The sequence below is a fragment of the Pyrgilauda ruficollis genome, unplaced genomic scaffold, assembly GCF_017590135.1.
Source record: "Pyrgilauda ruficollis isolate IOZ18807 unplaced genomic scaffold, ASM1759013v1 scaffold32, whole genome shotgun sequence".
NCBI classification, from domain to species: domain Eukaryota; kingdom Metazoa; phylum Chordata; class Aves; order Passeriformes; family Passeridae; genus Pyrgilauda; species Pyrgilauda ruficollis.
The window spans coordinates 313788-326661 of NW_024524600.1; the positions used below are offsets into that span (position 1 = coordinate 313788).

The window sequence follows — 12874 nt, forward strand, 5'->3', positions numbered from 1 at the left end:
TTTGTTTTGGTTTTAGCACGATATTTGCCGAAAATATTTTTGGATTAATCGGTTGTAGCAGTTGCATACAAAAAAAGGACATAAATATCAATTATTTTACCTTAAAACATATGGGGGAAGCACATGGCCTGGGGCTGTGCATCAACTAGTACCACACAACCTGCTTTTCAGAAGTCTAAAAAAAGATCTACAAGTCTCCTACAAACACAAAAATTCCACTTCCAAACTGCTAACTAAAATTAAAATAACGCAATACTTTTGCAAACTTGGAATCAACCTGAACAGATCTTTTTCAACACTACAGGATTTTTCTGGTCCCCCAGGTCAAAAGATAGTCTTGTTACCGACCCCTCAAAGTAGAAGTTCTTACAACTGAGTGATAGAGTTGAAAAGTGATGTCCTGTTGTTTTTCTGTAAGTTGTATGTGGTTTAGAGGAAAGGGAGCAACAGTGCAGCTGTGGATGCTGTACTTTGTTACTCCATGCCAGCAACAACAACTTTTTTTGTGCAACCAATGTCAGACATTTTAGGCTTAAAACTTTGCTATTGCCAGTGTAAAGAGTTTTGAATTACTTGCACTAGCAGTATGGACCATGTTTATACTTGAATTAGCCTAAAGACCCTTCAACAGTATAGTAACTGCAACAAGGCTTCAAAGAGGAAAATGTACAGCAAAGTAACAGCCAAAATTAGTTCTTGTACTAGAGCACCAAAAAAACCCCACTAACTTTTTCCTAGGTCACTTCCTTATAGTAAAGCTAGTACTTCTAAAACCCATGGAAAGAAAGTAATTCTGGCAACATCTCACGCAGCAGTTTTCTCCACCTCAAGGCTACAAGAGCTAAGACAGACTTTATACCTGCAGTTCATTATTCATGTAACACAACTTTTTCCCCTGTTACAAGAAAAGAATTTGTTTGGGACAAGCTAAATTGGGAGTAGGGAAGAGCTTCAAACCCCAGAAGTAAATTTTCAATCAAGATAATTATTGTTACAATTAGCTCCTTAGCTGCAATGTTTGATGCAAGAGCCTATTAATCCACTCCTATTAGGGCAGCCTAAATTGGCCTGACTGCACATTTATTTTTCCCCAGCATCACAGCCCTCAGAATCAGGATGAATCCTCTTACACACATTGCAAGCATCCATTCAGTGAAGATTAGCATAATATTAAGGCTATCTGAAGTACAGAAATTAGCAGCACTGAATGTTTTACCGTGCAGCCATTCGGCTATGCGCAAGAGGGAATGACCCAGACAGGACATGTGGCACAAATTATCATCATTACAATTTTTTCCACGACTTTAAGAACTCTGGTCAACACCTGCATGCCAACGTGAAAGTCACAATGCACTTCCAGGGCCTATTCTTAAATAAAGCCAGTCTGGCAAGACTGAAGAACCAAAATACCAATCTGCTTTGGCACAAAATTAAGCGGGCACATAATACTCCACCTTCCTTATAAAGCTCAACATTTACAAGGCTAAATATCCAGTTACTTTTTTTTTTTTTTTAATATAAAGGACCTATTTAAAACAGTATTACTCTCTCTGTTCATAACCTAGTACGACAGTCAAGAGATAACAGTCTACTGCTTGTTGCTATTTCCTTTTCCTGTTCTGACTCAAGAGAAGCTGAGAGCATGAATTAAGTCATTCACCGCTGTTCCTATTCACCTACCTGATATAGGGATCCCTCCCAGACCTGTGCTGTGTTGTGGTGGGAGATTCAAGTCCAAGAAATTACTGTTTGAGGTGGGATTTGCTGTGTGGTTCAAGTGCATGATGCTATTGCGTGGGAAGGCCATCCAAGGATAGCGAGCTGCTTGGCCTGGAAAACTGAAGGAGTTGTAAACTGCTCGATGTTGTTGAAACTGTGGAAACCTCTGTGGCATGACTGGAAAGGTGCTACTGAGAGAGTTGGCATTTGTGGGTGCAGCAGGATGCAGGAAACCAGAACCTGGCCCTTTGGCAGTTGTAGTGTGTGGGGTAGGGTTCTGAAGAGATGTGGGCGAAAGGGAAGGTTGGTCTTGGACTGACAGTTCCTTCTCAATCAGGTCTGCTAAGGCTTTGCGGGTGATGTCAAAGGGATCAAACCCTAAGTCGTCCTCTTGCTGTTTGGAGGAACCAAACCCAAAAGCTGCTTGCCAGTCTGTGGAGGAGGATACTGGTATAGTTTCTGTTGGAGAAGAAAGGAACAGGATTTAGAACAAGAATCAGAAATCATTTTTCCATATAAAAACTTCAGCCTGTGTATCTGACCGTGGTCTTTTATCTTCCATATAATACTACTTTATACATTCCCCAAAGACACCTTATTCATCAGCTCCGAATTCCATTTTCGGATCAAACTGTCATAGACTTCTACTAAAGGTGAAGTGCTAGAATAAGTAAATAACATTTATACTGCACAGCTGCACTGTTCTTGAACTATGGAAAAACCTTATCCAGAAAGTACTTTCAGGAATACTCCCAAGGAGAAAGAGACCAATGACCACTTGCTTAGAACCTTCTATACCACATACTACTTCATGGAAGTGTGAATGAGCAATGTTTAAATAAGGCTGTTACTCGGTTCAATATTTTGCTTTCACGATTAATACTGTGCAAAAAAGATAAGCAGGATGTTCCCTCTCAAAAGAAATAACCTCAGAGCAGCAGTTAAAAAAAACCAAAAAACAACCAAAACCAACAAAGACAAAATCCACAAAAAATCCCCTACTGTCTACCATTATGAAGAGAAACAAGCCAAATTCTTGAGAAGACACAGTGATAAAATAAGAAAAGGGAACTGCATTACAAGATATTGTCAAATATTTTGAGGCAGTGTTGCAGAAAAAAGTTATCAGAATCTGTCTTCATTTTCAGTTACTACTTCTTTTCATGATTGTGCTAAGTTTGCTATTCAGGTTCAGTGAATTCTGGTCTATTTTCACATTATTTTTCCTCAAAATTGTGGTCAGGCCACCTGCTAAGTACAGGATGGCATCGCTCGCAACATTAACTCCCTCTGCTGGTAGGGACCTGGTCTGCTGCTGTCAGAAGGTTCAGTATCCTCTCAGAGAAGAAATCAACACTTCTATTTTCACTCTAAAATCCTTGATGATAGAGAGTTGCTAGACCAAGAACTTATCCTTTGCATTCTTATTTAAACCACAACCATACACTTTATATTAACTATGATCTCTACTACCTGGAAATGATCTCTCACTGCTACTTAATCCTAACAAAACTGGTGCATCAAGCGCATTAGCAGAAAGGAATTTCCTTGGTAATAAATATTGTTTACAAACAGAATTATGATATCCAGGAGCAAGATAAACATCAAAAGATGACTAATCACTAAGTAAACCAACTATATAATATTATTTGCATTCAATTTTTTACTGATATTGTTTAATTTAGTTTTCTAACAATTCCCTCAGAGTTATCTGTGAGCTCTTCAATACTGTTAACCATTCCCAAGACATATAATCACAACTAAACATATGTTTCATGCATATGACAAGGTACTGCATAGGAGAGTACCTGAAAAATACAGGCAACTTTCAGCTGATGAAATTAAACATAACTTGTCTGAATTTATAGAATCTCCATGTATTTTCCACCCCTCTCAATAAAAACCTGTAACACTAAATATTAAAGAATACATGTCACATCCTATGCATGTTGCTAAGAAAAACTAAAATAAGCACTCTGATAATTTACAGGTCACTGCAATTCATCTGCAGATAAGTGACAAATTTTAACCATTTGTATGGGGGGAAAACACAGTATGGAACGAGTCCTAGAGTTTTAAGCTCTGTACAACTCTGCACAAGTTTTAAGCAAAAGCAAACAAAACCCAGCCATGTAACCTGTGGAGGTACCTGATGTGAAGAGGCTCTGTGGTTCTGGTGCTGTGGGCCAGTCACTCGAAGTCTGTGGAGAGCTGGGGAATGGAGGAAGCCCACTAGGGATGGGGTTAGGGTGCCGGAAGTTGTCAGAGAAGAGTGACTGTGATTCTGTTACAGCCCCTTCAAAAGGAGACCGTGCACTGTGATTAGATGAACTGATGGGTATAACTGGATTGGATTTTGTTAAACCAGGTGGTGGTGAAGGTGTGTCACTGTTTGTTATCTACAAGCAAGAGATAAAGAGAAAAATTAGGACAAGTTTATATATAAAATATTCTTCACTAACTCAGATGAAAAGTTTCCTCAAAACTCCTGACCACAATTAGGCTTGTTAATATATTGCTCAGCACAAGGTCAAACAAAACAAAACAACTTAGCAACAGCATTTTTAAATTTTGTTTAAAATTTTCACAGAATAAACTAGAGTGGAAAAAGCCCTCTGAAATCATTGAGTCAAACTTATGACTAAACACCACCTTGTCAACTAGATCATGGCACTAAGTGCCACCTGTCTTTTCTTAAACACCTCCAGAGGTGGAGACTCCAACACCTCCTGGGACAGCCCATTCCAATGCCCAATTATGATCACTTCAGAAAATAGCACAACTTGCAGTTGGAGAAGCAAGTAAGTCCTCAAACCCACTTGTTACTTTCAGAGCACTTATCTTTGTGTCTTACCTGCTGAGAGCTGTCACCATTTCCTATACTGAGGGAATCTGAAGGTTTATCGATAGGGCTGCAAAAGTGGGAGGGAAAAAGACAGTAAGAGACTCAAGTATTTAACATGAAAAACCAACATTTGCTTTTGTAGGGGAAGAAAAGCCTTAAAATTAAGACAAAATTTAAAAAGCAGGGATTAAGGAGGACTTTTTTATTATTATTTTTTATTTATTATTTATTTTTATAAGACTGCTTTTTTAATCATAAGCATTCCAATAATTTGTCATATATTGTAATACTTCTTTTCACCACTCTCCATTCTGCTTGTTGACCGCCTTAAGGAACAAAAATAAAGTTTTGAATGTTCATAGCAGCTCTATGCCATAAAAAACCCTAGAAGTCTATACTATGACAGTATTTTGTAATAGTCAGCTCCATCTACGATACTACTGTAAAGAAACTGGAAAAGATCTATTTTCCAAACACACAAGTTTTCAGTTTCCATACAAATCCTAAATAAATCTGGGAGAGATAAATCATTAAATTAATGATTTAGTCTCAGTGGCAAGTTAAGCTTCCCACCAGCCTTTAAGATTAAGGTTTGAGATGACAGAAGGGAAAAAAAAAAATCACAGCATAAAAAACTGCCAAGAATAAGGCTAATATAAGATACAGCAGAAAACCACCTCAGAGAGCCATTCACTGTAAATTGTTGTGATTTGGCTGAAATGGCACATCTCAGGATTCAAGATTCTTATGGGCATCTGTAATGCTAAATACCACACTAATGAAATGGTATTATTGAAGTTCACACTAAAAGCTTTGCTTTGCAACTTCAAGGTACTCTCATTTTCATCTACCCATAAGAAAAGATGCACAAGCATCAGGCTCCACAGGCCAATACACAGATTCTACAAACAAGCATCAGGAGAAAGAACATGAATTTCAGTTCCACTAAGAGGCCACAATGTGATACAAGTCAAATTACAGTAATGACGTTGAAAAATATATGTAACAATTTCTTTTAATTGGGTGCAGACTTCAGATTCTAGATACACCTTGTTTTCAAACAGCCCTTGGTGCTGCAAACTTTAATTACTGCATACAGCCATAGAGTAAAGTCAACTATTCATAAGATTTCTTCCACTTGTAATTTTCCCCCTCACCCCAAAATAACTAATCAAAACCCAGCAGAATTCACCATTCTGAAAGAAACTGTGTAAGAGTAATCAATACCTTTTTTTTGTGAAAAAAGAATACTGATTGAGTCAGTATCTCAAACAGATAAATTAAGCTGAAATACTTATGACTATGAAAGAAAAATCACTGTGTTACTCCAGTGAAAATTTACAAATACTCTCTACTATCCAATAGCATGAATAAAGCTCTTCCATTTGAAACACACTGCTTTTGGTTAGTAATTTCTAAATTCCTATAGCACAGAAGTCTGCTGTAGACTCTTCATTACACAATCAATTCTGATTGAAGAGTTGATATTCCAGTCAAATTCTTTTCCTACAGAGCTAACATTCACCATACTGCAGTTTAAAAAGCTATGAGTAAGACAACTTTTACTGACAATCTAAATGATGAAAATGTCTATTATACTTGAACCTGCCTAAGGAGCCTTTATTTGCAAGAGAGACTTCCAGCCCTCAGGAGTAAGGCTCATTATCTATTGACTACAATATTTTTATTTGCATTAAACACATTCTTTTCAGGAAAAAAGAAGAATTGCACATCACTACCAAGATCCAATTCACAGGCTCTCTGATCACTCCTCAGTGGACAGCTATTCAGCCTAACAAGAAGGTACCACTTCCAACAGCACTCTCCATTTTAATGCATTGGTTCAATATTTATTTAAAATGAAGACTGGTTACCTAATCAGCAGCACCACTGCTCAAAATATTAGGGTTTACCTTGCTTTTTTCCCCATCCAGCTTCTGAATGAGGCTAATGTTCATTACCTAAAGGGGTCCATAAAAACAAACCAGCATGACTACAGACTAAGATTGTGACTGCTAGTGATTCGTAAGGTGGAAGAAGACACCAGTTCTACTCAAGAAGGGCATCAAAAAATAAAAAAATGTTGGCTGGCAATAAGATTATTGTAAACAGATGAATTACTTCCTCTACACAAAGAAGCCTCAGTTTAATCTGCTGCCCTGTTGTCCCTCTGAGTGGTAATTGGGGAGCCCTTTCCTCTGTGTTGTGTTTCTGGAACACATCACTGAAAGGAAATTAGATATTTTAGCCCTAACATTTAACTTCCCTCTACTGAAACTTTTCCAAGTCACAAGCCTCCTGATGTACAGCAAATAGTGTGCTACTTTTGTGGAAGCTTCTGTATAGAAGAAAGGAAAGGCTCAGCTCTGAATGGGTCTGTGCAGCTGTACAAGCTGTTGATCCCCTGGTTATTCTGCTCCCCTCAGCCACTAGTTGTACTGTCACTCACTAACTTCATGTCAGGGTTCTCCTGCAGAGTCTGCCAATCAGTCTTTTTGACACGGGCTACACTAAGCCCAGCTTTTTGTGACCTGATCAGGATTTGTATCCAGCTCTCCAACCAGAGAGACTGAAGAATCATTCCCTCCACACCAATCAGTGAGAGAGAAAGCAAGCTGTCTGAAGTACAAAAGGCAGCACAATTACCCGAAATCTGAGTCTGCACCATCTGGAGTCATGTGTTCTGGGTCTGTGCCATTTTCTAATATAGGAGGCGTTTTCCTGTGTTCCATTGTTAAACCGTTGGCCGATTTACTTGAACTCTGTAATGATGGCCAGGCATCTTTGTTATTACTGTTGGGTCTGGAAAAAGGCAAGAGTAAAATAAAAAAAAAAATAGAGTTCAAGTTATGAAGAAAGTGTTTTAAAAATTGCAAACACTGGGGAAATAAATCTTTGTGCCAGACAATCCATAAGAATAGATTTATCTGGATATTATTTCTCCGATTTTAAAAGGTGATGACATAAAAAAATAAGTGGGATAGGGTAGAGAGAAAACCAGAGGGAATTCTGTTTTCTTTCCTGAATAGATAGCTGCTTTGCCAATCCTAAAGTCCAAACTTGCCTGTTTGAGGAAGAGGAAAAAAATGTAAATAAAAATTAAAAATGCCATCAGTAGTTCAAGTGTCCAGACCTCCGCATTTGTCATTCAGAATTACTTGCTTTAGCCCATAACCTATTTTAAGTTCTGCAAGTCACAAACTAAGTAATACTTTTTTTAATATATGTTTTATATTCCAGGTCCTATCAAGCCTTGCCACAACAGATGAAGTTTTATGTTTTACACCTACAGAGGGGTCCCCAGCTTGACTAACAGACCATGAGACCAGTCAGACACATTGTTTAAGTTACTGCTCCCTTCATTTCTAGTTTAAAGTCATAATTACTTCCCTTTTATAAAGTAATACTAAATTTCAGAGTGCACATTAGAACTGAAAAAAGTTCAAGAGAGGACTCAAAGCCCAAGTTTTTGCTGTAAATAGTTACCTTCTGTACAAATTTAAGCAAAACGAAATATAGTCTATAACCAAACGGATTCAAATACAGCATTGTCTGTCAACCCTGCAATCTTTTTACAGAAGACCTTTTGTGTTCTCAAGTTCTTCCACACCACCTGTAGCTTTTAATTTGCTTCTATGAGGAGCTGGTTTTAGTGTCCAAGTCCTGTCTTCATAAAAAAGCAGCTTTCACCAAAAATAATTTTAACATCTATGTCCATGTCCTTCCTGATGCTCCCCTACGTCACTATATTCCTATTAGATGGTCCAACATTTACCCTACATCTTTAGGTCAATTTACTAATTTTGCAGTAAGAATCTGGAAATTTCAGTAACTTCTTATAGCAACACATATGCTTCCTACTTCTACTCAGATAAAATTAGTAATAGTAGCTCCCCTCAAATCTCAGTATTTTAAGATCTGCTATTCTGTATCCATCTTTTCTCAACTACATATACAATATGTACATAGATTAGTACCTTGACCTGATCTACAGATCTCATCTTGGCTTTGCTCACATTTGAACTAAGTAAGAGCTAATGAGTTGATCAGACACAGAACACCAGGGAATGAAGAGACAGCATCAGCATATCTGTCATTTAATAGTCACATTGTACAAAAATGAACTGACATCTAGATTATCAAAATTGTCAATGCATTTATTTTTAAATATCCAAATGTATGTTCACTATTGTGCAAAGCCATCTCTATACTAAAACTTCCAAATGACAGTTGAAGTCAATCTTGCATCCAAGGAAAAAGGGAAAGAGAAACAAATTGGTGTGTGTTTTGAGGTGGGGGGTTTTGTGTGTGGTTTTTGTTTGGTTTTTTTTCTAGTTTGTTTTTTTGTTTGTTTGTGTTGGGGTTTGTTTGTTTTGTTGGGGGTTTTTTTTGTTTGGTTTTTTTTTTGTTTTAGTTAAGTTCAGGCTGCATGTCTCTGAAGGGCTGTTCTCTAAAAGATCAGTATGTGCCTAAAAACTGGTTCTTCCTGTAGCATAAGAAAACATTAACTTCAGTTCTTCAGAAAAATGTCATCAAGAAAATAAAAAAAAAGCTTGATCTGTTTTAAATGTGGAATATATCTCCAATTTTAAGAGAACACAGTCACCGTGACTATCAGGTAACATAGCAGGAGATGAGTACACAGAGAGGCCCTAAGGGATTTTGACAGTTGTCTTCAGCAGGAAGAAAAGGTCTGCAAGCAGGACCTTTCAAATTAAAACAATTGAAGAAAAACACTTATCAGAGTTTAACAAACTCTTTTCTACTGCTGGATATTTATAATTAAAGTTAATTATAAATTATTTATAATTAGAGCTCAACTTCTGTTCCTTTCTGTTATGAAACAGAAATTTTGCACCCCAGAAACACAAGAACCACTTTGGAATTGCAAGAGGCTGCGACAAACTGCTAGAAATATGAATATCCTATCAATGAATCCTACAAAAACAATCCTACAAGAACCCAATTGGGTAGAAACTGTGAAAGAACAATGTGCATTCACCAGTGCAAAAGCTACACCGAAACATGCCCAAATCCCAGCTGCAGGAAATTCACTTTGCAACTCTAAAGGTGGTACCTAGGCATTAGCAAAGAACAGAGTCTGAGCTGTGATTATGCTGTTCAACTGACAAGAGAAATTACCTCCAGAAATTGCCACTTACTGCCTTTAGTTACATGCCATTTTTTCCTTAAGTGCTAAATGTTAGCACCACAGACTGGCCAAGCTCCAACTCCTAATTGCTTCCTAAAGGCATAAAAGTTTGCTGCAGTTGCAGATAGCGCATTCTTCACCCATTGGTATAATTTATTTTGCTGGGATCTATGCAGATTTCTAATTAAAATTAGTTCTGATTTGAAACATAAAATAATCAATAACCAAGTTCAAGAAATGGTGTATTTGTTTTGCTTGCTGTACTGTACCTTTGAAGTCAATATTGAACAAGTGCCTGAGAAATAAGAAGCAGCTCTGTCCTTAAGAAAAAAGATCCCTCTGGAAGCCCTGACCACTTGCAGTCAAAGTGCATATAAAAAAAAGTGCAAAGGCAGTGAAACTGCCTTCAGAAATTAAAGAAAACAGTCCCAGTATACCAACTGGAATACCAGCTCTCAGAATTGTATTCTGCTCATTCAAGACTCATTGATAGTATTTTAGATACAGTACCCACTGTCTTGTTTACAGGTCTGTGCAGTGATGCTGCCACTGGCAAACTACTGTCTGAAAAATTCAGTAGTGCATGAACTGGCACACAACACAAACCCTGAACACAAGGCCCAGGTTCATATGAAGTACAATCTAACTTTCACATTCCGCTCTGCCCATCTCCTTTATCTAACCCCCTACAAAAAGGAGTGGAAAAAATTGTCAACAGTTTTTATTTCTTTATCTTACATGTGATATTCGAATGAATAATTAAGGACTGGTAACCTCAGACTTTCATTTATATTTGAGTGACTATATACTAATATAGACAGAAATCTTTTCATAACTTACTGAACCAACTGCATCAACAGAACATTATTTTAGCAAGTTATGTCTATATATATATATATATATCTGCAGTTAGAACATAGTAAAAAATATATTACAAATCATAATGTAAAAGACATACTAAGGTTACAAGGTATCTCAGCTACAAAAATACAGACTGCATTCATAATGACACCATACCAAGAAAGTAGACATCTGGTCTTTAACAAATGCATTTGATTTTGCAAATATAAAATACAAGGTCTTCTTTCAGAATACCTTGTTCTGAAGTACTGATCCAAATGCAGAAACATGTTTCTTTCCAAAGATATACACTCTGTTTTACAACAAAGTGGTACATGCGTCCTGGTTCTGGCCAGGACAGGGTTTATTTCTTCAGTAGCCAGGAAGGGGCATGGTTAGGACAATCGATTCCATACCACCTTAAGTAATTTTCTGGGGAAGGGCTCTCTTACGGGTCAGCATGGCCTAGCAGAGGAAGTGGACAGTACTGCTGGGTGCTTCCGTGGGGCAAGCAATCACTTGTGAATCATTGGACTCTTTCTTGTATCCTCTGTCATTTGTATTGTTGCTGTTATTGTTTTCTTATCTCACTGCTGTTTCTAGTAAATTGTTCTAATCTTTCCCTTCTGTGCCTCCAATTCTCTCCTGCCTGGTACAGGAGACGACAGCAAGGGGGAGGAATGTGGAGAAGCTTGAGAGAGAACATTCTAAATTGGAGAATATCACTCCTAAACAACATGTCTCTCCACAAAGGAAACCTATCAGATTTTATCATATAATGGGTACTAAAAACAGGAGGCAATTTTGGGAATGAAATAGGAATAAAAGTTTTCTTTGGAATAACCAAAAGAATAACCAGGCAGTCCAGCATCAGTACTTACGCATCGTACCTCTGCAGTGCTGTCACTTTGTTCTTGTTCTTGTCAACTGTACCCGTAGATAATTGGAGAAAGTTGGGGTTTAGTTTGTATAATTCTTGCAGTAGTTTCTGTTCATATTCCTGGTGCTTACCCGCCTAAGGAAAGAGAAACTCACAATGAATGAATACTGGTATAATATACACATTTATAGTTATAATTTTTAATATATATAGTATGCCCATATATATATCCCAAAGCTTAGTAGTTTAGCCTTTACAACTCATCAGCTCACTCCTGTCAAACTCAAAAAAGTGCTTCTCACTCTCAGCACAGATGTAATCTCAACAGCTCTAAAGCTTGCCTAAAAATCACCTATTTATACTATTTATAAATTTTTGAGACTTCTAAAGCAGAAAAGCACCTACAACCTTTATTATTAGAACTTGCTCCTCACTTCTAATCAAGAGCTTCACAAATATACCACAGAAATCACAAACAGTGACATCTCCAAGGCAGTCTGCATTTCATATTTCAACCATATGAAGCTTTTCAGAAGATGGGAAGGAACAAAAAGTTCCTTTCAAACAAAAATGAAAGTAATTTTATATCGGCTTAATAAAACAGCCGAGGTGTATGACATGACAAGCAGCATATTCTAAGCAATAACGGATAAATAATTCTTTTTAATAACTGAAATACTGAAATATTCTTTCAGCTAATTCAATCAGTTGAGAACAATTTCTTGCTTTCAGGAATGGTGGCAGTCCAATTCAACTTCAGAGTACTAGAATATGGCAAGAGAAGGAAGAGTATTTTTCAGTTTAGCTTGCAGATAACATTCTGTGGCTTAATATAAAAAACAAAACCAGCAAGATCTACTCCTACCCCCAACACTTAAATTAACATCTGAAATTCAAGGTAAGCATTCATGGTTTTTGTAGGTTGTTACAACACTCCAACCTAAGAATTACTACTTCCAAGTTAAGTATTGTTATAGTTGAATTGAGATACAAAATAAACAGTGAATTTAAAGTTGACAATAGCTTTTCTACCGTTTCCAGATACTAGAAGAAGTCCTCTAGCAAAGGAAACAAGTGCCAAGAGTTATGGTCAGGTTTTCTGAATCTTAAGTCTGAAACACCAAAGTTATTATCTATCACATCTTCAGAATTGATTTGGAAGCTCTCACACTATTTGTACACATAAAATCTAACTCCTTTTAATATTAATTAATTCCTTACTATGTTGTTGGAACAAAAATGGAATTAATGCACAGGCAATGCGGACATAGCCCTAGAAAAATTTTACAACCTGTACGAAAATTATCACTTAAAAAAAAAAATTAGCATGAATAGACAAAATACAAAAAAAAAAAAAAAAAAAATAGTACTGTTGATAAACTACTTTTCCTTAGCATATCTCACTGGAATACTTCAGGTCGAACCCTATCAAGGAGCC

General features: G+C 37.0%; 1 protein-coding gene across 7 annotated transcripts in view; it reads right to left on the reverse strand.

The window, feature by feature from the left end:
• CNOT4 (CCR4-NOT transcription complex subunit 4) overlaps positions 1-12874 on the reverse strand; it is a 76053-nt gene that overhangs the window by 14329 nt on the left and 48850 nt on the right. For 2 of the 7 annotated variants that reach the window (XM_041474340.1, XM_041474336.1), the window contains exons 7-11: positions 11438-11571; positions 7211-7366; positions 4574-4631; positions 3869-4118; positions 1681-2178 (exon numbers count right to left, since the gene is read on the reverse strand). In XM_041474340.1, the coding sequence (XP_041330274.1) occupies positions 1681-2178; positions 3869-4118; positions 4574-4631; positions 7211-7366; positions 11438-11571 (1096 nt within the window). The remainder of the gene's footprint in view (positions 1-1680; positions 2179-3868; positions 4119-4573; positions 4632-7210; positions 7367-11437; positions 11572-12874) is intronic. The other 5 variants (XM_041474342.1, XM_041474339.1, XM_041474341.1 and 2 more) reach the window with 3 other exon arrangements.